The sequence below is a fragment of the Manis javanica genome, chromosome 2, assembly GCF_040802235.1.
Source record: "Manis javanica isolate MJ-LG chromosome 2, MJ_LKY, whole genome shotgun sequence".
NCBI lineage: Eukaryota > Metazoa > Chordata > Mammalia > Pholidota > Manidae > Manis > Manis javanica.
The window spans coordinates 60355853-60383216 of NC_133157.1; the positions used below are offsets into that span (position 1 = coordinate 60355853).

Genomic DNA, 27364 nt, shown 5'->3' on the forward strand with positions numbered 1-27364 from the left:
GATTGCTTTGGCTATTCGGGGTCTTTGGTGTTTACATATGAATTTTTGAATTATTTGTTCCAATTCATTGAAGAATGTTGCTGGTAATTTGAGAGGGATTGCATCAAATCTGTATATTGCTTTGGGCAGGATGGCCATTTTGACAATATTAATTCTTCCTAGCCATGAGCATGGGATGAGTCTCCATTTATTAGTGTCCCCTTTAATTTTTCTTAAGAGTGACTTGTAGTTTTCAGAGTATAAGTCTTTCACTTCTTTGGTTAGGTTTATTCCTAGGTATTTTATTCTTTTTGATGCAATGGTGAATGGAATTGTTTTCCTGATTTCTCTTTCTATTGATTCATTGTTAGTGTATAGGAAAGCTACAGATTTCTGTGTGTTAATCTTGTATCCTGCAACTTTGCTGTATTCCGATATCAGTTCTAGTAGTTTTGGAGTGGAGTCTTTAGGGTTTTTTATGTACAGTATCATATCATCTGCAAATAGTGACAGTTTAACTTCTTCTTTACCAATCTGGATTCCTTGTATTTCTTTGTTTTGTCTGATTGCCGTGGCTAGGACCTACAGTACTATGTTAAATAACAGTGGGGAGAGTGGGCATCCCTGTCTGGTTCCCGATCTAAGAGGAAATGCTTTCAGCTTCTTGCTGTTCAGTATAATGCTGGCTGTGGGTTTATCATATATGGCCTTTATTATGTTGAGGTACTTGCCCTCTATTCCCATTTTGCTGAGAGTTTTTATCATGAATGAATGTTGAATTTTGTCAAATGCTTTTTCAGCATCTATGGAGATGATCATGTGGTTTTTGTCTTTCTTTTTGTTGATGTGGTGGATGATGTTGATAGATTTTCGAATGTTGTACCATCCTTGCATCCCTGGGATGAACCCCACTTGGTCATGGTGTATGATCCTTTTGATATACTGTTGAATTCTATTTGCTAATATTTTATTGAGTATTTTTGCATCTACATTCATCAGAGATATTGGTCTGTAATTTTCTTTTTTGGTGGGGTCTTTCCCTGGTTTTGGTATTAGGGTGATGTTGGCTTCATAGAATGAGTTTGGGAGTATTCCCTCTTCTTCTATTTTGTGAAACACTTTAAGGAGAATGGGTATTATGTCTTCTCTGTGTGTCTGATAAAATTCCGAGGTAAATCCGTCCGGCCCCGGGGTTTTGTTCTTGCGTAGTTTTTTGATTACTGTTTCAATTTCTTTGCTCGTAATTGGTTTGTTTAACTTTTGTGTTTCTTCCTTGGTCAGTCTTGGGAGGTTGTATTTTTCTAGGAAGTTGTCCATTTCTTCTAGGTTTTCCAGCTTGTTGGCATATAGGTTTTCATAGTAGTCTTTAATAATTCTTTGTATTTCTGTGGAGTCTGTCGTGATTTTTCCATTCTCATTTCTGATTATGTTGATTTGTGTTGATTCTCTTTTTCTCTTAATAAGTTGGGCTAGAGGCTTATCTATATTATTTATTTTCTCGAAGAACCAGCTCTTGGTTTCGTTGATTTTTGCTATTGTTTTATTCTTCTCAATTTTGTTTATTTCTTCTCTGATCTTTATTATATCCCTCCTTCTGCTGACTTTAGGCCTCATTTGTTCTTCTTTTTCCAGTTTTGATAATTGTGATGTTAGACTATTCATTTGGGATTGTTCTTCCTTCTTCAAGTGTGCCTGGATTGCTATATACTTTGCTCTTAAGACTGCTTTCACTGCGTCCCACAGAAGTTGGGGCTTAGTGTTGTTGTTGTCATTTGTTTCTATGTATTCCTTGATCTCTATTTTGATTTGTTCATTGATCCATTGATTATTTAGTAGCATGTTGTTAAGCCTCCATGTGTTTGTGAGCCTTTTTGTTTTCTTTGTAGAATTTATTTCTACTTTCATACCTTTGTGGTCTGAAAAATTGGTTGGTAGAATTTCAATATTTTGGAATTTACTGAGGCTCTTTTTGTGAGCTAGTATGTGGTCTATTCTGGAGAATGTTCCATGTGCACTTGAGAAGAATGTATATCCTGTTGCTTTTGGATGTAGAGTTCTATAGATGTCTATTAGGTCCATCTGTTCTAGTGTGTTGTTCAGTGCCTGTGTGTCCTTACTTATTTTCTGCCCGGTGGATCTATCCTTTGGAGTGAGTGGTGTGTTGAAGTCTCCTAGAATGAATGCATTGCAGTCTATTTCCCACTTTAGTTCTGTTAGTATTTGCTTCACATATGCTGGTGATCCTGTATTGGGTGCATATATATTTAGAATGGTTATATCCTCTTGTTGGACTGAGCCCTTTATCATTATGTAGTATCCTTCTTTATCTCTTGTTACTTTCTTTGTTTTGAAGTCTATTTTGTCTGATATTAGTACTGCAACCCCTGCTTTCTTCTCACTGTTGTTTGCCTGAAATATGTTTTTCCATCCCTTGACTTTTAGTCTATGCTTATCTTTGGGTTTAAGGTGAGTTTCTTGTAAGCAGCATATAGATGGGTCTTGCTTTTTTATCCATTCTATTACTCTATGTCTTTTGATTGGTGCATTCAGTCCATTTACATTTACGGTGACTATTGAGAGATATGTACTTATTGCCATTGCAGGCTTTAGATTCGTGGTTACCAAAGGTTCAAGGTTAGCTTCTTTAGTATCTTACTGCCTAACTTGGCTCACTTATTGAGCTGTTATATACACTGTCTGGAGATTCTTTTCTTCTCTCCCTTCTTATTCCTCCTCCTCCATTCTTCATATGTTGTGTGTTTTGTTCTGTGCTCTTTTTAGGGGTGCTCCCATCTAGAGCAGTCCCTGTAGGATGCCTGTAGAGGTGGTTTGTGGTAAGCAAATTCCCTCAGCTTTTGCTTGTCTGGGAATTGTTTAATCCCGCCATCATATTTAAATGATAGTCGTGCTGGATACAGTATCCTTAGTTCAAGGCCCTTCTGTTTCATTGCATTAAGTATATCATGCCATTCTCTTCTGGCCTGTAGGGTTTCTGTTGAGAAGTCTGATGTTAGCCTGATGGGTTTTCCTTTATAGGTGACCTTTTTCTCTCTAGCTGCCTTTAAAACTCTTTCCTTGTCCTTGATCCTTGCCATTTTAATTACTATGTGTCTTGGTGTTGTCCTCCTTGGATCCTTTCTGTTGGGGGTTCTGTGTAATTCCATGGTCTGTTCGATTATTTCCTCCCCCAGTTTGGGGAAGTTTTCAGCAATTATTTCTTCAAAGACACTTTCTATTCCTTTTCCTCTTTCTTCTTCTTCTGGTATCCCTATAATACGAATATTATTCCTTTTGGCTTGGTCACGTAGTTCTTAGTGTTGTTTCATTCCTGGAGATCCTTTTATCTCTCTCTATGCCAGCTTCTATACGTTCCTGTTCTCTGGCTTCTATTCCTTCAATGGCCTCTTGCATCTTATCCATTCTGCTTATAAATCCTTCCAGGGATTGTTTCACTTCTGTGATCTCCTTCCTGACATCTGTGATATCCTTCCGGACTTCATCCCACTGCTCTTGCATTTTTCTCTGCATCTCATCCCATTGCTCTTGCATTTTTCTCTGCATCTCTGTCAGCATGTTCATGATTTTTATTTTGAATTCTTTTTCAGGAGGACTGGTTAGGTCTGTCTCCTTCTCAGGTGTTGTCTCTGTGATCTTTGTCTGCCTGTAGTTTTGCCTTTTCATGGTGATAGAGATAGTTTGCAGAGCTGGTACAAGTGACCGCTGGAAGAGCTTCCCTTCTTGTTGGTTTGTGGCCTTCCTCTCCTGGGAGAATAGCGACCTCTAGTGGCTTGTGCTGGGCAGCTGTGTGCAGACAGGGCTTCTGCTTCCTGCCCGGTTGCTATGGGGTTTATCTCCGCTGTTGCTGTGGGCGTGGCCTGGCTGGGGCTGTTCCTCCAAAATGGTGGAGCCCTGTTGGAGGGGGAGCGGCCGGGAAGCTATTTATCTCCGTAAGGGGCCTCTGTGCTCCCTGCTGTCCAGGGGGTTAGAGTGCCGAGAGATCCCCAGATTCCCTGCCTCTGGTCTAAGTGACCTGTCCTGCCCCTTTAAGACTTCCAAAAAGCACTCTCCAAACCAAAACAACAACAGCAACAATGAGAGAGGGAACACAAAAAAAAAAAAAAAAAAAGGAAAAAACACGCAATTTTTTTTTGTCCTCAGACGCCGGTCCCAGGCACCCGCTCACTGGTCCTGCTGCCCTGCCTCCCTAGCACCAGGGTCCCTGTCCCTTCAAGGCTTCCAAAAAGCACCCACCCACCGGTCCCGCAGGGAAAAACGCGTGATATTCTTTGTCCTCAGGCGCCGGTCCCAGGCACCCGCTCACCAGTCCCGCTGCCCTGCCTCCCTAGCACCGGGGTCCCTGTCCCTTTAAGGCTTCCAAAAAGCACTCGCCAAAAAGAGAAAAAAAAAAGGGGGGAAAAACACGCGATTTCCTCCGTCCTTAGGTGCCGGTCTCAGGCACCTGCCCACCGGTCCCGCAGGGAAAAACGCGGGATATTCTTTGTCCTCAGGCGCTGGTCCCAGGCACCCGCTCACCAGTCCCGCTGCCCTGCCGCCCTAGCACCGGGGTCCCTTTCCCTTTAAGGCTTCCAAAAAGCACTCGCCAAAAAGAGAGAAAAAAGGGGGAAAAATGCGTGATTTCCTCCATCCTCAGGTGCCAGTCTCAGGCACCCGCCCACCAGTCCCACAGGGAAAAATGTGGGATATTCTTTGTCCTCAGGCGCCGGTCCCAGGCACCCGCTCACCAGTCCCGCTGCCCTGCCTCCCTAGCACCGGGGTCCCTTTCCCTTTAAGGCTTCCAAAAAGCACTCGCCAAAAAGAGAGAAAAAAGGGGGAAAAATGCGTGATTTCCTCCATCCTCAGGTGCCAGTCTCAGGCACCCGCCCACCAGTCCCACAGGGAAAAATGTGGGATATTCTTTGTCCTCAGGCGCCGGTCCCAGGCACCCGCTCACCAGTCCCGCTGCCCTGCCTCCCTAGCACCGGGGTCCCTGTCCCTTTAAGGCTTCCAAAAAGCACTCACCAAAAGAAAAAAAAAAACCGCTCTGGTTTCTTTCCACCCGCTTGGGTCCCGCCGGGCCGGGGCTTGTATCTTACCCCCTTCGCAAGGCGCTGGGTTCTTGCAGGTGTGGATGTGGTCTGGATGTTGTCCTGTGTCCTGTGGTCTCTATTTTAGGAAGATTTTTCTTTGTTATATTTTCATAGCTCTATGTGTTTTTGGGAGGAGATTTCCACTGCTCTACTCACGCCGCCATCCTGGCTCTGCCCTATGAATGTATTATTTTTATAATAAAAAAATTAAATTCACCTATGAATTAAGTAGCATATCTCCATGTGACATATGAGGCAACTGAGATGCAGAGGAGAAATATGCTCAGGGCCAACCTTTTTGAAAAGGGACAGCAAATCAAGGAAGGCTTTGGTACTAGAGGTAGGAGAAACTACAGGACGGCCACAGCGGCCACCTCTGTCAGACCTGCCTAGGCATGAGTGACTTGAAGACACTGTCGTAGGGGACATTTAAAAATACCCCCATGTAAGAGTTCCCGGTTGTAACAACAGAAAATGGGTTGGGATAACTTAAGCAAAAGAGTAATTTCTATAATGGGTACTTCGTAGAACTGATGGAAAAGTTGGAGAATGGGGCAAGAAGGGACGCTGGCAGCCCAAGGGAGGGGTCAGGAGCCACTCCAAGGGGAAGAGTCGCCGCCACCACTGGGAAATCTGACTGTCTCCTTCCTTGGGTCACTCCTCCAGATTCATGAAGCCCCAGACTGGCGGATCTCACACACCGAGATTGGGTCACATGGCTAGCACCTTGTTAATGAGTAGTGATTGGGAATGTTGGGTTGCTTTCTGCTTCTGTAGGGGGATTAAGAGCCTGCCTTTCTCCTACACTCAGCAACATGGGAAATTCCCTCAAATTGTAAGAGCAACCCAAAGGCTGTGCCTTCCCACATACACACCTATAAGAACAGCAAAAGTGAACACCCAGCAAATCCCTAACATCCTAATGTAACCTTCCTTTATATTTCTAAGCATGTTCACATGTTTCATCATCACCATTTTCTTACTGGGTTATCTTTGTTTTTACTCTTTGTTGGATATGTAGTTTGCAGATATTTTCTTCCAGTCTGCAGCTTGTCTTTTTGTCTTTCCTTTTAACAAGGTCTTTTGTAGAGCCAAAGTTTTTATGATGAAATAAAATTTATCAATAACAGAGTCTTGATTACTGTAGCTGGCATTGGATAAGCTGATTCTTCCCATTTTCTTTTTCAGAATATAGCTATTCCAGTTACTTTGACTTCATACATAAATTTTAGAATAATCTTGCTTGTATCTACAAAAATCTTGTTCTTATTGGATAAGGATGTCTATTTTAGCTTCCAAATGTTACAATTTATACAATGGGCCAGATGCTAGACATTATAGATAGTTGAAAAGAAACAATTCACTTTCATGATCAAATTTATAATTTACCACTCCTAAAAGAAACATTTTTCATGAAAAATGTCTTTTTGAATGTGATAAAATATTTATTTTTTATTTATTTTTATTAAGGTATCATTGATATACTCTTATGAAGGTTTCACATGAAAAACATTGTGGTTACTACATTTACAAGTATTATCAAGTCCCCCTGATACCCCATTGTAATCACTGTCCATCAGTGTAGTAAGATGCCACAGAGTCACTACTTGTCTTCTCTGTGCTACACTGTCTTCCCTGTGACACCCCCCACACCATGTGCACCAATCATAATATCCCTCAATCCCCTTCTCTCTCCCTCCCCACCCACCCCACCTTACTCCCCTCCCCTTTAGTAACCACTAGTCCCTTCTTGGAGTCTGTGAGTCTGCTGCTGGTTTGTTCCTTCAGTTTTGCTTCATTGTTATACTCCACAAATGAGGGAAATCATTTGGTACTTGTCTTTCTCCGCCTGGCTTATTTTACTGAGCATAGTACCCTCTAGCTCTATCCATGTTGCTGCAAATGGTAGGATTTGTTTTCTTGTTGTGGCTGAATAGTATTCCATTGTGTATATATACCACATCTTCTTTATCCATTCATCTACTGATGGACACTTAGGTTGCTTCTATATCTCAGCTATTGTAAATAGTGCTGCAATAAACATAGGGGTGCATATGTCTTTTTGAATCTGAGACCTTGTTTTTATGTAATAAAATATTTTTTAAAAATACCATAAAATGCTTCTTAGGAAGTTCAAATACTATTAGAAATAAAATAGGCCCACTAACTTGTAAAGAGCTTAAAAGAAAACTGCTCTTAAATCACACATGCAGTGTAGTGATCAGTGTACAAATTATAATAGTATGTTAAAAACTATAAAATGATTTTCAGAAGAATGTCTAGATATTCTGGTAAATCCAGATACTTGAAAAAAATACATACATACATATATATAAACCTTAAGTCACGGGCACTAAAATTTAAGAATGTTAAGATCTGTAACATTATTTTCTTCAGGGCGCTTTTAAAATCTTGTCTTGAAAAATACAATATCCTACTTAAGAACACAAATACTGTTTTCTTAGTGTAATTACAGTATACTGTGTATATCTGTCACTGACTCCAGAAGTCATCCTTAACCAGTCACAAAATAAACTCTCTATTCTGCCTAAAGAATTTGGTGGCTGACTTTGTGGACAGTACACTATACTATAATTATAATTCAGCAGGAGTTTTGGTGACTGCTGGGAGTCCCCTTAAATCATGAATTATAGCATATTCTGCAGTCTTGTAAGATGAGTTCTATGTTACCTTTTCATGAATATTCAAACCATACAGAAAGCTTTTTTTAAAAAAAACAGCACCTGCAGTAATTATCTCCATGTATTCCAAAATAGCCAAAGTGAATAATCTCTTGTGGTGTCCACAAAGTCAGCCACCATATTCTTTAGGCAGAATAGAGAGTTTATTTTGTGACTGGCTAAGGATGACTTATGAAGTCAGTGACAGATATACACAGTAACTGATCAAGATGTCTTCTTTACAGGGTGTAATTCATTTATAATCTTAATTCCATTTTAAGACTTATGCTTCCCACCTGTGACTACTGGCCATATATATTCTGCAGAATTATCTTTAAGAGCAGGCCATGTTCCTTCATCACCATACACAGACATATCATCTGAAATCATATTTCTAAATACAGCAAAAAAGGTTCCAAGTGTCCCTTGGGATTGATCTCGTGTGATGTTCCAATAAAAATTTATTGCAAAGATCTAAAGATTTAATCCTTTCAGATAGAACTAAGTTGCAGTATTTCTCAATCTCAACCTTTTTGCTCAGAGCTCTTAGCAAAGGTTAAGGTAAAGTGATAAATATCTTTGAGGTTATTGTGTCCTGAAATTCTTGTTCTAATCTTGGCAAAAGAGTTAACTATCTGAACTATTACCCTAGTTTTGTCATGCCATCTTCAGTTTCTGTCCCCAGCTCTTTTATTTTTGCTAAATTTATATTGAGTAGCTGCCCTGAAATTCTGCACTTATACACTGATGCTAATAGGGTATATGTTTAATTATCACAAAACTGTTGAATCCCATCAACTCAGTTTATTTTCACCTTGTGGATCATTGTGCTTGTTACACAGTTATTCTAGCTTCTTGTAGTCTACTAGATTTCTTGTGGATTCTTTGTAGAGTGAGCCTGAGTTTTGGGAAATGTCTGCTAGTTTTTACTTATTCTGTATCAAGCAGTATAATATGTGGCAGCTCTTCCACTAGTCTGAGTGAATGTCATGCCTGGATGGCCTTGTTCTTCTTCTAAGACAGTTTAAGCTTATGCTCACTTGGCATTTCTGTGGGTCTGAGGCTCCCCATCCCCAGCGTCCTCGCTGTGGCCAGCCATGCAGGTCCAGGCCATGAACTACTTCATTTCAAACAGATGTCAGGAAACCACTATTCTAGCTGCCCTTCCGCATGCAGTTTTCAGATGGTCTCAGTCTGGGATATACAGATAAGCAGTTATTTTTCATAATACTTTTTCAACAACAGATGGCACTAATAATATCCCTTACTTTAATGGAACCAGAGTAGTAAGCTTTGTTTGTTATTTAGAACATATATTTTGTACTTTCTTATACAAAAGTTGCAACATAGCTGATTTTAAGTATCTAAGGCAAAAAACATCCAGCATTCCTGATCAAGTCTTTTACATATCACCTTTCCCTTGGATTAGAGGCTCAGAGTGCCAGTCTCTTCTTTGACCCCCACTCTAAACACCGTGATTGGTCTTCCAATAAGACAAGATAAAGAGAAGTCAGAGAAAAACACAGGGGGAAATATGAAAGCATTTGTTAGGGTCCCCTTCCACAAAAGAAAGGATGATATTAATGTTGGTTGCCTGGGCTGAAGAAGGAAACTCAGTTTTGAACAAATTTACTAAACATTTATTGCAGAGCTAATCCACACAGGATACTGTTCTATATATTCCCTCATAGGAAATTCCTCATAGGAATATATAGACCTAGATCCTGCTCTCAAAGTGTAGTGTCTAAATTAGATGAAATAGGCACACAAAGTAAATGTGAAAGCTATAATTCCTGATGTTCAGAACATGTATAGGATGGTATTAGAAGAGTGAGTAGAGTAAAATACTGTGAGAGTTGGGAGGAGGTAAAGAAACAATCAGTCCAGCAGTATTTATTGAACATCCTCTGTGCCAGTGGTCTTGGCATAGAGAAAAAAGTACTAATCAAGACAGGTAAGATGTGTGCCTTTAGGCAAGGGTTCTCAGAGGAGGTGACATTTGAGCTGAGGCCTGCATGTTGATAAGAAGCCAAATGGGGAAGATCTAGAGGAGGGGCTTTCCAAGCAGGAGGACCATCTAGTGCAAAAGTCCCAAGGCAGGAGCTGGCTTGATGTGTTTCAGGGAAGGAAGGAGGCCTGGATGGCTGGAGAATAGTGAGCCAAGACAGGATGGCAAAAAAACACAGGTGAAGAGGTGGATACTAGCCACAGGTTATGTGGGAATTTGCAGGCCCTGGTGAGGAGCTAGACTGGTGACTTTGGGAAAGGCTTTACATAAGAGGTAGAACTTGAGTTGGGAACTAGATGAAGAGTGGGTGGGATTTGGCTGGTGGGGGTTCGGGAAGGGAAGGGAACCCAGTTGAGGGTTGTGGAAGTGTTCCTTCAAAGCTGCTGTTCCCCTGCACAGTGCCAGAGCTCAGGGTGGTCGTGGTGGCTGCACCACTTTTGATGAAGATAAAGACGACCGTGGTGATGGGTGCCAGGATTTCCCCTGTGCCAGGCATCATGATAAGCACAGATCGCCTCATTGCTCCTCACACCTGCCCTTCAAGGCGGGCAGTAATTGTCCTCATGTTAGAGATGAGACCTGAGAGGCTAAGTACCTAGTGGTGAGTGGTTTGCTGAAATGTGGCTTATTCATTTTCCTCTTCTCAAAAAAAAATCAAATGGGCTAGAACTTGTTTTCCAGAAGGTACGAAAACAGAAGACCAGTGTATGCAGGGAGAAGGCATAGCACACTCGGTGTGGGTGATGAGCGTCTGGGTATCCCAGGTCTTACGGGACAGGCCTTCATTCAAGTGTAGCTAAATTGCCTATGTCTATCGCCAGACAAGGGCTCTGTGAAGGAAAACCAGCGTTTGCTCCCACGACTCCTAATCCTTTGGGAAGCACAGCATGCTTAGAGGCGCAGCACTACTTTCAGGGGAAGCAAGAGGATCCTTGTCCCGAAGTCTCCATCTGTTAGTGTAGGCCATTTGGGCGTGTCATACTCTGACCTCAGTTTCTTCAAGTGCAAAATGGGGGTGGTGGGTACCTACCTCATGGGGGCACTGGGAGAGTTAAGTAAGATGATGTAAAAAGCTCTCTGTTACCAACAGCAACAACAGGGGCTGCCATTTACCTATGCTCAGTCTGCGCTGAGTGTGTGGTAAATAGGAGGTGCTTAATTAATGCAACAGCATATATTTATTATTATTACTTAGCTCAGCCAGCCTCCTCTGTTGCTCTGGGGTGCCCATGCTCTGAGAATCACCACTGCCCTTCCGTTCTACAGCCAGGCTCCAAGCCCTTCCCCCACAAATGCTTCCCTGCTCTCTGTCCTCTCCTCACGCTGAGCCTTAAATCAACAACCCTGCCGGCTCCTGGCACTAGACCATCAGGGCCCCTGCACTGGTTTGCACACATTTCAAACCTAGCTGGTTCCATCCCAGCATTCTCTCAAAAATTGTTTCCAATGCTTAAAACTTTAGTTTTTCATTTAGAATAAAAGTTTATCTAATTAATTCTTAAGCCTCTTGCATTTAGAGTATGATCTTAGTGTTAGAGGGTTAGCAGACAGGATGAATTCCAAAACCACTGGGCCTTCCACAGAATTAAAGGATGGCGTACTTTTGCAAAATGGAGGAAATATGCCTTTTGAATGGGTTTTAGAAACCTACTATTCACTTCCCTTTCCTTCCTGCAGAGAGAACTGAGAATATTAAATAACAGTTTACAACTGAGTCAGCATCATTCACTGGAATGTTAGTCATTAAGTGGCTCTAAAAGTGGTGCCTTCAAGGACTGTTGAGATGGGCAGGGCCAGCCTCTTGCAGCGGTATGCATGTGGGGCCCGGGAAAGCTGAGCCCGAGACTGAGGGTGGGGGTGCCATATTCAAAGTGCATAGTTCCTTTGGGGAGCTGTGACTAAATATCTGGTTTTGTGAAGAAATTATTTTTCACAGTCTTAGGTGTGATAACTGTAGTTATATTTTTAAAAATAATTCTTATCTTTGAAAGACACCTAAGAAGTCTTTCAAATTGATATGATGAGGTTTTGATATGATGCTTGGGGTTTGCTTCAAAATAATCTAGTTTGGAGTGAAAGCAGGTTAGGGAGGGAACAAGTTGGAGATAAGATTGACCACAATCCAGTAATTTATTGAAGCTTGGTGACAGGCACGTGGTGGTTCCTTATGTTCTTCTTTCTATTTGGTATAATTTTGAAATTTTCCATAATAAAAAAGATTTTTAGGTGCATGGTCTTGACTGAGGGTCCCAAAGCCCTTCTCTGAGTAGGAGTGGGTGAGTATCAGTGCACACTGGGTGCTGTTCAATGACTGTTCAAGACCTTTAGGCTTGTGCAGAGATCCTAGGGGAGATTTCTATGGTGTCCTGAAGTGACTTTGTGTCACACATTGGTGAACATGCAGCCCAGGTCCGGTGAATACTGAATGAGTAAATGACAGCAAAGAGGCCCAGAGCCCTGATCCTTCTCTTCTTGTCTTTGCAGTGGAGCCCAAGGGGAATATGCTGGGCTGGCCATTATCCGAGCTTACTTAGACGGGAAAGGAGAGAGACACAGAACAGTAAGTATGGACAGGAAGTGCTTGCTCACCACCGGCAGTGGGTACAGCTCTCAGGGAAACTTTCGTTCTGGGGACACCTTCCTCCAAGACTTCTTGGAAGCAGCTGGGGGAATATACAATCAAGACACAAATTTCTGTGAACTGGCCATTACTCTTCTTGCCTCCAAGACATTTCACTGGACTGTTTTGAGGGAAAACATTAAGAAATAAAAGGGTTTGCTCAAACCCAGTCTGGAAAAATCAGTCCATTGGCTGTAGAACTGTGCTCCCAGGGGTACAAATGGACAAAGGGGTGGGAATGCTGCCGTTCCAAGCTCCTCTTCATGGCCTAGCCCTGGCCCTAGGCTTGGACAAAAGGCACGGACCCAGTTTTAATTCTTCTGTAACTCCTACTGTGCTTAAGCACAGTTCTGGTCATATGTATGCTCAAAAAATATTTATTGAATAAGTAAGTTCTTTACTAAGTGATTGTCAACTCTAAACAACAAAAGAAGACATGGAGCTGAGTTCACAGTTCTGCTTTATTGTTTGCTTTGGGTATGAGAGTCTAGTTTTCAAGGTCCAAAGTGCTACTGGGGACCCTGTGGGGACCAGCGGGTACTAATGGGCTTGACAGGACTCCAGTAACCCCCAGAGGCAGTGCCTTTGGCAGCTGAGCTGAAGGAGGTCTGTGTTCCTGGGGCCTTCACTCTGATGATGACCAACATCGAGCCAGAACTTCGACGGAGCTGTGGGAGTGGAGTTCCTCGAAGGAGCTGTGGGTAGGAGCCAGGAGCAGCCCAAAGCATCTGGCTATCCCAGGAGAGTCTGAGAAAGGATGGTTCTGGCTACCTAAGTAGGTAGGGTGCAGTAGGGGTGGCCCAATCTTAGTCCATTCCTGGTTTTATTAAAATAGAAGATAGTTCATGGCTAGTTGCCTGGATTTTGCTATGATGAATCTAAAAACTGTGTCACTTCCCTTTCAAAATATGGGGAAGAAACATTTTCTTCCTCCTTCCCTTTTTTATTCATCTTGCTTCCACAGGTGTGTTTTCCCAGGCATTTGACCTGGTTGGGGAATAGAACTGATTTTTGAAGACCTTTGAAAAACAGGACATTCATTAATTGAATAAGTTAGTGAATACTGACTGGCCACATGCAAGGCCCTGCATGTGCCAGTCCAGAGAGAGATCAAGAGGTAAATGAGATAGACACAATCTCTGGCATGCCAACTTGGTTTTTTTCACTTGGGTTTTCTCATAGTTTTGAATTAACTTTCTGAGGAAGGGTTTGTTAAGAACTATAACTGTTCTTTAGACCTCAGAGTCTCAGTGTTGTCATAGAATCAGAAAGGAAATATTGAAGCTCCAGTTGTCCAGTGGAAGGATTCCTGACTACTGATGTTAAAAGTTCCCTCTTCTGTGTCCTTGGCTTCTGTGTTGAGGTAGCCCCTGGAACTCCTTGTCCTTATGCGCTGTAACCATGAAGTGTGTGGGGGTCCTGGGAAGAGATCTGTTAATCTCGTGTGGCCATCTCCACGTGGCTTTCCTACCCCACCCTCACTCCCACCCCTGCTTTATGGAGAGGCCACCAAGATCCACACCGTGGTGCTCCTGGAAGGCGGTGTTGAGCTGATGACAGAGGGCCAGTTCAGATCCGGGGTCCACCCACTCCGTGATGCTTCCCACTCCTCATTGTTTCCCAGCTCTCCAGTCCAACACCAGGAAGTACCTGGGAACATCTCAGCATTGGGACCAAACCAGAAAGGGCAAGAAGAAAGGATGAGAGAGCTTTTGATTGGGTCTGGGCAGAGCTCTTCAGTGACTCAGATACTTTCTGGCTCCTTTTCCTTCTCTGTGTGTTTCCCAGACCTCCCTTCTCTCTCAGTCCCCTTGTGTGTGACATTTCTTCTTGCACCATCTCCACTCTGCTATCACTGAAGTGACACAGGAAGCTTTTCCATTCTGAAGGATGGAGAGGAGCTGGACCTTGCATTTTAGTGGGGTGGGGCAGGAGGAGGGCAAAGCAGGGAAGGCCCTCCAGTCAGTGAACTTACAGAAATGCAGAACTCCTCAGCTTGGAAGTATTGGCATTCTTTCTAGATTTAAGATTTTAATTCAAGCCAACTGTTTTAGAGAAGAAGAAAATGGCGTATTATTCAAGTAATCAGGGAGGATTTTTCTGTATCAGTGAAGCCTGAGACAGCTGCTCCTGCACAATGGACCCTAATGGAATCCAGTCAAATAGATCCTTCTTTTTAAAAAAAAGAGTGTGGGGATATCACGCGCTACAGAACTGCCTGGGTTCATGATGATTCTCTTGTTCAGCTGTTTTGGGAAGTTACTTTCACATTTACTCTTAGGCTAAATTTCAGAGGTTCCTAAAAAGCAACAGCCAAGTTCTTGATTTACCAGTTTAATTTGGGAGAATGCAAATTTACTTAACAAACACTTACATTGCAGTCACCTTGTGCCAGGCTCTATCCTAAGCACTTTATAAGTATTGACTCAAATTTCCAGTTAAGTATGAACTCAGGTTTGTTGATCAGAGGCTGAGTTGAGTTTCCCATACACTGACCCAAAAAAACACCAAAAAACAACCCCCAAAACTTATCTGGGAGTTTTCTCTTACCAACTGCACAAAGTAGTGACCTGCAGTTATTGGATTTTACCAGGGCTAAGACACCGATTTCCCCTGTGAAGGAGCGCTCCTCCTCCATCTTTCACTCACGCAAGTCTTAGAGGATGAGCTATGTTGGGTCTATGCCAGGCACCACTGAGAAGTTAGGAAAACACAGAAATGGGCATAAATGCACCAAAGAGGATTTGTTTTGGATAATCTAAAGCATCAAATCTGGGTCCTGTTATTTCCATGTCCCTGTAATTTTAAAGTGAAGAAAAAATGATTTTAAAAAACAAAGTTTTCTAAATCCCCATAGAAAACCAGGAATGTCTAACAGGAACATATAAATGAGTCATTGACAAAACCACTGAGACTTTTTTCTTCTGTTGCTCCTTATATCAGCATGTGTATTACTTTCCTGTGGCCACTATAACAAACTACCACAAACTTGTGGCTTAAAACAACACAGATTATTTTCTTACAGTTACGGAGGCTGAATGTCAGAAGTTGTATTCACTTGGCTGAAGTCCAGGTTTTGGCATGGCTGGTTCCTTCTGGAGGACCCAGGAAGGAATCTGTTTCTTTGCCTTTCATAGTTTCTGGAGGCCTCCTGCATTCCTTGACTTGTAGCCCCTTCCTTCCATTACTCCAACTTCTTGTTCAGTCATCACATCTCTTACTTCCTCTCTAGTCAAATTTCCCTCTACCTCCCCCCGATGAGAACACTTGTGAATCTATTTAGGACCCAAAATCTGTATTTCAGGATCCGGTCTCAAGATCCTCAATGGCTCATTTCAGGACCCTTTAACTCAATTACACATGCAAAGTCCCTTTTACCATATAAAGTAGCATTAAGATGTGGACATCTTTGGGGACCTATTATTCAGTGTACCACAGGATGGTTGATATTTTTAGCTCAAATGTTTTTCTTTCAGCATAACTTCTCTAGTATGAATTCTTAATTTAAGTCCTTAATGAATATTTTATATTCATTTTTAATACCATCCTTTCCCTTCCTTGATCATTATTTTGCCTAGAAGGGATCCTTTTATCCGAAGATCCTTTGGTAGAGTAAAAATACATTGTGGGGAAGGACAAGAACTCCAGCTTTGGTCTGAGAAATTAAAGAAAAAATGTAATATAAAAGGGCAACATTTAAACAAGAAAAAGAATTTGAGGATAACACAGCATAACTAGCAGGAGACCAGTAACCATTCAAAAGAAGCACAAACTTCCCTGTCAGCAGCAGAGCAACAAAGTAATTTCTCATTTGCCTGTGGTTACAGTTCTCTTTCTGTGCACATGTATTTTTCTTAAGTAGACAACTTCACTCTTTTTTAAGTAAACAGCTGTAAACTAAAGCATTCCCTTCATAAACTCATTTTTACAACGCCCATCCATTTCTCTTCCAAGGGTTGCAATACTGGCTCTGAGATTTAAAAATAAAAAGGATTCTTTTCAGGGTAATCATTTTTTCTCCTTGTTGCTTTTCTTTTGAGAAGAAAACCGTGATGTCCTTTCCTCTAATGGAGTATCATCAGATCTATCAGGAAATGAAAATGATTTAAATCTGGGAATTCTATCATCGCACCCCTCTCCCCCGTCCCCTAAGAATTCAACACATCCTTAAACTTTAGCTTAGGCTCTAGCTCTTGGAACATTTTCCTTCAAGCTCTTCCACTTCAAGTGCCACCCCCTTATTCTAGTCCCTATAGAACCTGTGGGCTCCAGACATTCATTTATACCTCTGCCAGCACTGCCAGTGAGCAAGCCATGGGAGCACAGGGCGTGGTTGGATTGATTTTCATACTTCATGATTCTCTTGGCAACTTCATTGCACGGTATGACCATCCCATAAATGATGATATAATTGGTGTGTCAGCACTGAGAGGCCTTGGAATTATGTCCACCATTATCATCTTTTCCTGGATCTCAGAAGAGCCACACAGAGCACCGAAGCTGTGATGTGGGCATTTGAGCCATAGAGTTTAACTTATAACCTCATGTTCTTAGAAGATGCTTTCTAGATATTATGACTGAAACATGGTTAGAAAAAGTCCAGGCCTATTTTTGGAGTGCTGGGCTGAGGGTGGAGAGTATTAATGTTCTAAAAGTCTTTAGGGAACAATACTTGGGGATACAAATGGAAACTCTTTTGGACTTTGCTTTGCAATACAGTAGTAATGAAATTGTAGCAGCTTTTAAGGCACTAGTGGTCAGTTTAAAGAGAAAAAGTGGTACCTATTTAACTGTGCTTCAAGCATATTGTAGGGCTTTTCTGTCATTATGAATAGCCTGTTGATTATTTTTCCTTTTTCTTTCTTCCTTCACTCCGTTTCTAAGGTTTGTCTCATTCCGAAATCAGCACATGGGACCAATCCCGCAAGTGCCCACATGGCAGGCATGAAGATTCAACCAGTGGAGGTGGATAAATATGGGAATATTGACACGGGTCACCTCAAGGCCATGGTACCTGTCTTTCACTTAACAGATGGGAGAGATCTGGGCTGGGAAGACGTGGTGGGGATCAGGGACTGGATGATTTATAGCAGTATCATGTTTTTTGCATTCTAATTAAAAGACTGCAGTTCCTCCTCTGAATGGGTCTAGGGAAAGTGGTGTAAAATCAGAAAACCTGTTTCTGTAAGAAAAATAAAACAACAGTCACGTTTTTGGTCCAAGTTGAAACTGACCACAGTCTATTTTACCTCATCCTTCCCCAACAGGGAGAAGGGCCTTTAAACTGAAGTCCCATCCTCTAATTCATATGTGCAAGAAACTGAATGGATTATTCATGTGGTAGTAAGGGTACCCCTTGCAGGACCCACCTGCCTCCTTCTGCCCAACCTTCCCCTCCTCTCCCCATTAATAACCAAACTGGCAGTCAGTTATTCTCAATCTTTGTTTTGGGAATTAAAACATAAACATGCATTTTGAAAATGTCTGGGACTGCCCCAGCTATTTATTACCTGCTGAGTTTCCCCCTCCTTCCTGCAACACCAGCCCCCACGCCCAACCTCCGACCTCCAGGCAGGGGTTGCCTAGCAACCATATCTGCTTTCCGGGGTGGACTGGAGGCTGCATCTTCAGAGGGAAGGAGATCAGCTGAATAGCAATGCGATTTTGTTGGGGTTGTTAGGCATGGAGGCTGAGAATCTCATGAACTGCCTTGAAACAGAAACTGAAAACGCACAACACTGCTCTCTTTCATACACCCCACCCTTATATCGCTCCACAAAGTTTTTACCAACAAATACTGAGCAGTAGTTGTAATTATTAAGTCTTAAGTCTCTCAGCTTTTATGATGTGGCCTTTAAGCATTTTATTATTTTTATTTCCATATGAGCCTGTTCTGACTTGCTGTCCAAAAAAAATCAGTAACATGCCTTTTATATATGCTTGCCTTCTGTCAAAAGGAAAAATGTGGGAGACTTTTTTTTTTTTATCAGAGCAGAACAATTTTTGTGAGAATTCTAATTTTAGCAGAATAGGAGGGAAAGGGAATAAGGGTGGGCATGGTAAGATGGGCAGACAGATAACTGTGAGAACAGACATGTCTGGAGCCAAAAAGATCCAAAGTGATTACTGAGATGACTTGAACTGAAGGAAAAACCACCTTAGGGAGTTGAGCCCAAAATATCCAGAAATCTTCTGAACAGTGTTTTGGCCTTGACCATGGAGACCTGCCCTGAAGGGATCTTGTTACTTCTCTGGAATGATTTCTGAAAGGATAACGATTGTGGATCTTTTATTGTTGTCATCATACGTTGAGACGCCTCCAAAGATGAAAAGACACCAAGACTTCATCTTTCTTAATCCTTTAAAATCAAATGAAAGGGTTTGGCCAAGAAAGAAATGTTTCGTCCTCTGTGTCTCTGCCCTGTTCTGCCCACAGGTGGATAAACACAAAGAGAACCTGGCAGCAATCATGATTACGTACCCATCCACCAATGGTGTGTTTGAGGAGAATGTTGGTGACGTGTGTGACCTGATCCACCAACACGGAGGACAGGTCTACCTGGATGGGGCAAATATGAATGCCCAGGTAGGCAATACGAGAGGGGCCCCTGAGAAAATGGTTAAAGAAAAAAATGTTTCTTTTCTCTTTTTGATAGTTGGCTTAAAACTGAATTAAGAACTGAGGTTGACTTTATGTCAAACAAAGTGCCGAAATGTCGCGAAGATAACAGATGCTAAGTTGCTGATGGGGGATTCTGGGGAGGAGGTGAAAAGGTTGAAAGGAGGCAGGGAATGACTGAATGTCTTCAGCTAGTCGCAGGGGAAGAAAGTCACCTGCCCCCCTTCCTGAGGGAATAAAGACCCAGTTCAGGCCACCGATGGATGCTGGTCTCCTATGGCCTTGGACAAGCCGTTAACCTGGCTTCACCATCAGTGTAAAGCAGCAGAGTAGTTCTGTCCCCGAAGGGCCAGACTTGACTACTGAGCGGCAGGCTGGGGGTTCTGTCCTGTGCACCTCTGAGGAAATGCCATACAGCACCACTGGGGCAGGGGCCTGGCATCTCTTTGAGAGTCTTCTCAACTTCTTTGTCACTTTCTATTGGTTTTTTATTTGTTTGTTTTACCATTCCAGACTCTTCCTGCTTGCTTTGCTTCTGTGTGCTTCCCTTTATAAGTTGTAATCCAGGGTTTGTCTATTGCTTCAATAGCATGAATGTACTCTTTAACTTTGGCCATATTCAAAATCATCCCTAATGCCAGCGTGGCAGGAATGCCTGTTGAATGTTGTGGCTGGTATCAAGATGGTCTCAGGGAAACTGCCAGCCTGCCTTCCTCTTGCTTGATTCAGCATTCTCTTGGGCGGCCCTCCAGCCCCTCCATTAGTGTGCCCAAAGGGTCCCTTTGGTCACGTGCATGATACCCAAAGGCAACCATGTGGGGGGAGGTAGAGCTGCTGTGTGGAAGGTGCCTGTTTCACCAGCAAGGTGGTACCACCTTTTCTTGTGCTAGGGGCACTTCCTTTCCTCCCTCTTGGAATGGATAATTAGGAATTGACTATATATTCAAATTGGTATTTTAAAATCTAAATTAGGCTAAATGATCGGTTGCTGTTTCCATAGGAACCACAAGCTGAGTGCCTATGGGATGCCAGGTTTTGACTACAGAACTCAGCCAGATTTGAGGCCGTCTGTGACCAGTGTGGCCTGCCTTTCCTCTGAAGGGAGAGCACCCTTCCAAGCTCTTGACATTTGTTTGGCTCTTTCCCTTTGTGATAGGTGGGAATCTGCCGCCCTGGAGACTTTGGGTCTGATGTCTCACACCTAAATCTTCACAAGACCTTCTGCATCCCCCATGGAGGGGGTGGCCCTGGCATGGGGCCCATCGGAGTGTGAGTTCTGGGCAGCTGGTTTTAGGGTGGCTGTGGAGACTGAGAAGGAAGGGATGGCCCCAGACTCACTCTTCTTCCCGGGGAGGTCTTCAAGCATCAGGGATGCTTCATGTGTAGTTGCCTGCAGGGACTGGGGAGCAGTCAAAGGGGTACTTTTAGGGTAAGTCTGAAGAAGAGCATAATCAGACTTTATTAACCATACTGCTTGATCGGCCACACTAAGCTTCTAATTATGCACAGACATGGCAGGTTTATTAACAGCAATCAATAAGGAGCTCTCCTGGATCATCATGGTTCAGAACTGGAATATTAGCACCTGGAGGTGCCTCTCAGATTTTAACTGACTTCCAAGCAGCTTTCCTTTTTAAAATCAGCTGATGGTTACATTGGAAGTGAATTATCTAATAACAACAAAAAGAAATAGTAGAAAAGTGGTTGCCAGGACCTAGGGGGCTGGGAAAATGGGGAAAGGTTGGTAAAAGGGCAGAGAGTTTCAGCTTATTAGATAATAAACTCCGAGGATCTACTGAAAAGCAAGGTGACTATAGCTAATAACCCTGTATTGTATATTTGAGATTTGCTAAGAGTTGAACTTAAATGTTCTCACACACACAAAAGTAAATTACATGTAAGGTGTCAAACACTTCGCAGCCTGAATTCTGATTATTTCTGAGATAAGTAATGAGGAAACAAACCTTATTACTGGAAAGAACTGGATGAAATTAGAGTAAGACTAAAGGAGTATCTCATAGCTGTTGGTAACTTTTTACACTGAAATTAAATCATCTTGTGAAAATGAGGCTGAGCACCTGTTTGTTGAGCTTTGTCAGTCTTCCAAAATTGTGCCAGAGGGGCCAGCCTTCAGGGATGCTGGGAGCCCCAGAGCCTTGGCTGTGGGGGAGGTGGGGGAGTTGTATCACATGCTAGCCTCTGTATGGCCCCGTGGGGCTCCTTCTCAGCAACCCCCTTGTAGATCCCTTAGGTGCATGGGCCTGGGATGGCCCCACATCCTGGGGAACCCATGACTCTGCGACCTAACTCATGGCTGCCCGCCATTGTCGAACCCTCTGCCGCAGTTCTCGGTGAGCTGCCTGGGACGCTGATGGCTGGTGAGCCATGCTTTCCAAGGAGGAGGAAGGACGGGACACTTCCTGGACATCTGCTTCTTCACAGGTGTCACGTCCCGTCCCCTGCTAGGAAGAGAGCTTCCTGGGAGGGCCCAGCACTTGCTTGTTTGGTTGCACTGTGTCTTTTTACATCTTCTAAATTCGTACTTAAAAAAATGCAGGAAGAAGCATCTTGCCCCTTTTCTGCCCAATCATCCCATCATGTCAGTAAAAGCAAGCGAGGATACCCGGCCCATGGGCACTGTCAGCGCTGCCCCATGGGGCTCCAGCTCCATCTTGCCCATTTCATGGGCGTACATAAAGGTGAGGCCTGTGAATGTCTGTTAGGTGGGTGGGGGATGTTATTTGTGGGTAGGAAACTGAGGCTGCAGATTCATTCTTGACCTAAAAATGAAGAAATCCACGAGCTGAGATGTGGTTCAGTAAAGACTGAACTGGGTAGATGAAACCTTCTCAAGGAGATCAGCTAAAATTCATTTCATCTCTGCTTCATTTTGCTATTTCCTTGGCCTTCTCACACTGGGTTTAACTTCAGAGAAACTGACATGCCAGATAGATTTTTCCAGACAGAGTTAAGTTCAGTGAGTCATATGGGTGTTCTGGCCACATCATTTGGTTTCCTATAGGATTTGTGTGGCCCCTTGCAAGTTAAATACAGTGCATGTAATAATCATCACACTTGGTTGAGATCCTGGGATGACTTTTAGGAATATATGTCACTTTGCTGGAGAAGTTTTATTTCTTGGGATCCCAGAAGATAGGATGAAAAGTAGCAGAAATTTGATTAATTGGGAGTTTCTTTGCCCTTCAGAGTCTATGGAACTGCACTCTTGGGTCTAATTAAACTGTCAGAGAACAGGCTTCCTTCCTGTGTGTTTCTCAAAATACACAAGGGCCAGGGTTTATTTTACCCAGCTCTTGTTCCAACTGGACTGCCTACCTCTGGGTTGACAAGACTGCATAGGAGAGGAACACTTGTTCAGCTGAAAAGTAAAGCAGCTTCCCAAACTGGCTCCCCTCTTTAAAGGAAGGTTGACTTCTGGTGAAACAAAACCCTAAAACTCAACTATGAAAATTATGCTGGATGACTCCCTGGGGCTGGCTGTTATTCTTGAACAGTGTGGCATTTATGATTCTTAATGAAAACTTCCTGGGCAGCTAGAACAACAATTCTGTACCTCAGAGACTAAAACCTAAAAACTAAAGCTTTTAAAAATGATACTTGAGTTGTTTTGCAAATAGTACCAACAACAAAAACAGTCATAATAAAAGGTCTGCTACTTTGCAAACAATCTAATTCCCAGCTTCCTTTTGGTCCCTAGGTCCTGTAAACCTGGGTTATTTGCTTGGATGTATTTGGGTTAGAGATGATTTCCCACATACAGAAAATGCCCCAAGGCTGGTTTGGGCAATGCCGGGAACACCAGACAGAGCCTCAGTTTTAAAAAGGAAATAATAAAGTTGGGTTTAAGTTGCCTCTGACCTTGGGCTCTCTGGTTATTTTAGGCTGTTGTTGTTTCTTATCACCTGGACTCTAGAACTACCTTTTTCTCTCCCTGCTGCAGCCCATCTTGGTCACTCCCTATGGGACTGCTTAGATCCCCTAAGGGCCCAAGTCCTCTCCTGGCTTCCCTTTGCCTTCCCACAGGGTCTCACTAGCCCACACAGAATCCTCAGGGGATTCTCCCAAAATGCAAATGCCTAGGCCCCATCCCAGAGAGAATCAAGTTCAGCACATGTGGAGTAGGGCTGGGCCATCAAGCTGCTTGGTGACTCTGACACACAGGTTGAGACCCACTGGCTAAACCAAGTCCAAGTCCTTCCTAGCAAGGGTTCGAGCTTGCAAGAGATAGTTACAACCTGTTAGGCTCTATAGTAACTCCAGACTACAGCTATGTGCCTTCCCTTCCACACTGGTTTTTGCCATTTTTATCATCTGGAGCACCTTGTCCTTTCTCTCTGCTTATCCAAATTCTAGCTATTTTTAAGTTCCCACTCAAGTTCTAGCTCTTACTTTAGGAATGCTTCTTTGACCAGCCTGGCAAGAACTGTCCTCTCCTTTGGACTTTGGGGTACCCTATTTTATTGGATGCTGTCTCATTTGCTTTATATTAGTTAGGTATTTAATACCTTGTAAGCCTCCATCGTACATGAGGTATTCTGGGAAGAAAGTAGGCAATAAAAACTGGTGCAATTTCTATTTTAAGCTCTTTGCTGTTGGTGATGTTTACCACATATGATCACAGGGACTTATGAACCACTAGAAAAGGATAAGACTGAATCCAGTAGTTGTTAAACATAAATGGCCTTGACTATAGACAACTGGAAGACAAACCATACAAAACTAATTCAGTGGGGATTTGGACAAGCTCCCATGGGATTCCTGGCAATTAACAAGACATCTCAAATTCACAGCAAACAAAAACACCCCAAAGTAACTATAACCTAAAAAGGTATTTTTCTCTTTAGATAAACAGTAGTCAGTCGTCAATTGTGCCCTGTTGTAGACTTTGTTACTACAGTAAGAAATGTAAAATTACTGTTCAAAAGAGAAAACCAAAAATTACCTCAGGCTTAGGGAAGACTGACAGACGTCACTGGTAGGATTTTCTGTTCACTTGCAGTCCACAGGGCCATGTAGGTGACTTCCTCTGTGGGTGGGTTTGTCTGGGGTGTCTTTGGTTAGGTCCACTGGGTTTACCTGTCCCGTGATTGATGGCTCTTTTTCCCTCTGTTGCAGATGATGGGAGGCAAAGGCCTTAAACAGGCCACGGAAATTGCTATATTAAATGCCAACTACATGGCCAAGCGATTAGAAAAACACTACAGAGTCCTTTTCCGGGGTGCAAGAGGCAAGTATCGATGTTAGTCTACCATTACCTTGGTTTTTTCTTGGCAAAACCAAGTTTGATCTAGTAGATGTGATTTTCTGAAGTGGGTCGGAAACTTCTGTTTCTTAGCATATACCAGAGAAAAGCATAGAATAATGGGAAATAACTTCAATTTAGTGAACAGTTTTGCAAGGCTCTGCAATATACTTAATCTACACAGCCCAGGTCAACAAGAAGCCAATACTACCGAGAGATGTATACATATCACAGACTCATTTTCTCACAAACTACTATGGGAATGCCCCCAAAAGAGTGGATAATTCAGACATGGCAGAGGCAATGCAGAATAGCTGGGTGAGCCTTCTGGCAGGAGCCATCTGATAGGAGCCTGGAAGGAACAGTAGCAGAACCCCAGTAAACAGAGACACAGGAGCAAGTCAGAGGAAAAGGAGTTGTCTGGGTGATAGAAGTTTTGGGTGGGTGGAAAGATGAGACAGGAGGAGAGGGAGCTGATGAGGATGAGGTTGGAGAGGTTGCATGGGGCCTGGAAGGTCTTGGAAAGTTCTGGACTTTACTCTTGAGTCAGATGACAACCACAAAAGCCTTTTGAGCAGGGAATGACAGGTCTAAGAGAATGTTAACATCATTCAGACAGTGGCAAGGGATGTACATGCTATTAGAAATAGAATCAGTAGGACTTAGTTACTGATTAGTTGAGTGTGAAGAGAAATTTTAGGTAAGCCTCTTAGGCTTATAGAGGTACAATAGAAGGAATAATGGATGGAGGAGCACAGTTACCCTGGAGGTGACGGGAAGGGGTGACGCCAGGCAGACCTGCAGAGATCTATGGGCACAGAAGCTCAGAGACTTTTGGAAATCTTGGAAAAGGAAGCTCAAAGACCCAAGAAAAGAGTATTGAGAAACCAAAGCCAAACCCTTCAAGCAGACAGCAGTATTAGAGGGATGCAGCAGACGGGGCAGCTGGTGGGGGCACTCTGCCTGAGGCGTGGCCCCCGCATTTGTCACAGACCCCTCCCTGCTCATCTTTCCTGCTTCTGTTCTAGCCCCACCTCTTCCCTGAAGCCTCCCTTTCTCGGTGGAGAGAACTACTCCCTCCTCTTCACTCCCTCTGCCACTGAGGATTTCTCCCACTCAGTGTACTGTCTGGCTTTCTGTCAGACCTTGAGCTCCTGCAGGGTGGAGACTGACTGCCTCAGTCCTCGAGCTCCTGTACCTGGAATCTCGCCCAGCACAGCACCCGCATGGTCGACAAGCAGATGCCCTCTGTGTGGCACAACAGGAAGAGACAGACTGGACAGCAAGTGGCTGGTCTTGTGATACGAGTCTTTAAAAGAATCTTGGCCTTTAACAATTAGGAAGCCTTCAGTCACCTTTGCAAGCATTAAGGCAAAATGGCAAGGCAGAAGGGAGATGAAAATGGGCTGAGAAGCGAAGTGAAGGTGGGGAGAAGGGGGAAGTATTCTCGGGTTGGGGGAGTTCGGTAGTGAAGGGAGGCAGGAGCTGCTTCTCTAGGATGCCGTTTTGCTTTGTTTTTAGAAAGAAGAGAATGACTTTGTGCTACCAGGGGAAAAGGCTATGAAGAGGGGAGAGGGAAACTACAATAGAGGGAATGTTGGGGGAGGGGGGCGGAACAAAGTCACCTGGGAGGGGACAGGAGGGGAGGGCACCGAGAAGAGGGGAGACATGCAGCATGTTGGCTGTGGGCGCAGAATCAGAGAGCAGGCCTGATGGCACGTGGGGTAGACAGACAGTAGTCAGTGACCGGCATGCCCAGACGGTGGCCCACAGGAACAAGGCCCTGCTTTGGCTCTTGGTTTCTCTGACCCAAGTGGAGTGTATACCTACATCTGTGATCTTTAATTTAAAGCCTGGTTTTGCTTCATAAATATTATCCAAAGGCGTGGTTGTGGAGTTTGAAAATAGAAATGAATTAATAACCAGAAACTCTGGTTAGGAATGGTCCCTAGAAGAGTAGGAAAGAAAGCTGTGGGCAATATGTCTCTAAGCAACACAATAAAATGCTTCTTAAGTGGATATTAAAGAAGCTACAAGGGCTACTAATTAACTCAGATACAGTTCCTGCCCTGAAATGCATCCTGCTTATGTATTGGCCTTTAGGATTAGCTTAAGTATCTATTTTGTCTGATTAAATAAGTAAATTTGGAAAATAAAGTATTAGGAAGAAAATATAAGCAATCCATTATTCCTTCAAGCAGACATTGCCACTATTAATATTTTACTGTATTATTCCATCTCATCGTACTTTTAGAAAGGTTACAATTTAGAAATTCACTACACAGTATGAGACCATGTCACAAACAGTTTGTATCCTGTTTTTGAACTGTATATTGTACTGTGACTATATCCCCATGTCATTAAATGTTCTTTGAAAGTGGCTACATCAATTCTCCTGTATGGAAGTACCATGACTTAAGTTATTCTGCAGGGTTTCCCCCAGATGTTTGCATTTGTAACAATGCTGCAATGCATAGTCTTACTTAGATTTCTTTTTAAACATTTCTGATTATTTCCTTGGGTTAGAGTCATATAAGTGAAATTATCTCAGAGGATATAAATGCAGTTAAATTCTTGATACAGATGACCTAGTTGTCCTTCCAGAGACTTCACACCAACTTATTTCATAGTAACAGCATATGAGAGGGATCATTGTACCAGGGTCCAGTGAGCACCAAGTACAAGGCTGAAAAAAATACAGACCCAAACCAAAATATCTTTACCAGTTTGATGGGTGAGAAATGATTCCTTGCTTTAATTTACAGTTTACGTTTTTTTTCTAATTATTTTCTTAATATTCAAAACTTTTTTAATGGTTAACTTTGACAGCTTCATTGAGATAGAATTGCATACTGTACAAATCACCTACTTAAAATGTACAACTCTGGTTTTTAGTATGTTCACAGGGTTTTATATCTTTAAAGCAAGAATATGCTCTGGCTACCTGAGGGGGGCCGCACGCTAGGAGTGCAACAAGTGAATGAGCAAGTGTTTCTCAGGTGCCTACTGCGTGCTTAGTATTGAAGTGACTGCTTTGGGCAGAGGCTGTCCTGGTCTTAGGGGATTTGCAGTGCAAAAAGAGGGATGAAATTTCCATTTGTTTTGAC

The 27364-nt window shown here is 43.0% G+C and overlaps 1 protein-coding gene and 1 pseudogene across 2 annotated transcripts in view; one reads left to right on the forward strand and one right to left on the reverse strand.

The window, feature by feature from the left end:
- GLDC (glycine decarboxylase) overlaps nucleotides 1-27364 on the forward strand; it is a 93473-nt gene that overhangs the window by 55687 nt on the left and 10422 nt on the right. The window contains exons 16-22 of one of the 2 annotated variants that reach the window (XM_073228559.1): nucleotides 12240-12315; nucleotides 17260-17385; nucleotides 18812-18961; nucleotides 20151-20263; nucleotides 21552-21693; nucleotides 24131-24242; nucleotides 25286-27339. In XM_073228559.1, coding sequence (XP_073084660.1) covers nucleotides 12240-12315; nucleotides 17260-17385; nucleotides 18812-18961; nucleotides 20151-20263; nucleotides 21552-21693; nucleotides 24131-24242; nucleotides 25286-25302 — 736 coding nt within the window. In that variant the 3' untranslated portion in view covers nucleotides 25303-27339. Of the gene's footprint in view, nucleotides 1-12239; nucleotides 12316-17259; nucleotides 17386-18811; nucleotides 18962-20150; nucleotides 20264-21551; nucleotides 21694-24130; nucleotides 24243-25285; nucleotides 27340-27364 lie in introns of those variants that run through there. The other variant, XM_037019059.2, reaches the window with a different exon arrangement.
- Nucleotides 6795-10275, reverse strand: LOC118972501 (DCN1-like protein 2 pseudogene; annotated as a pseudogene).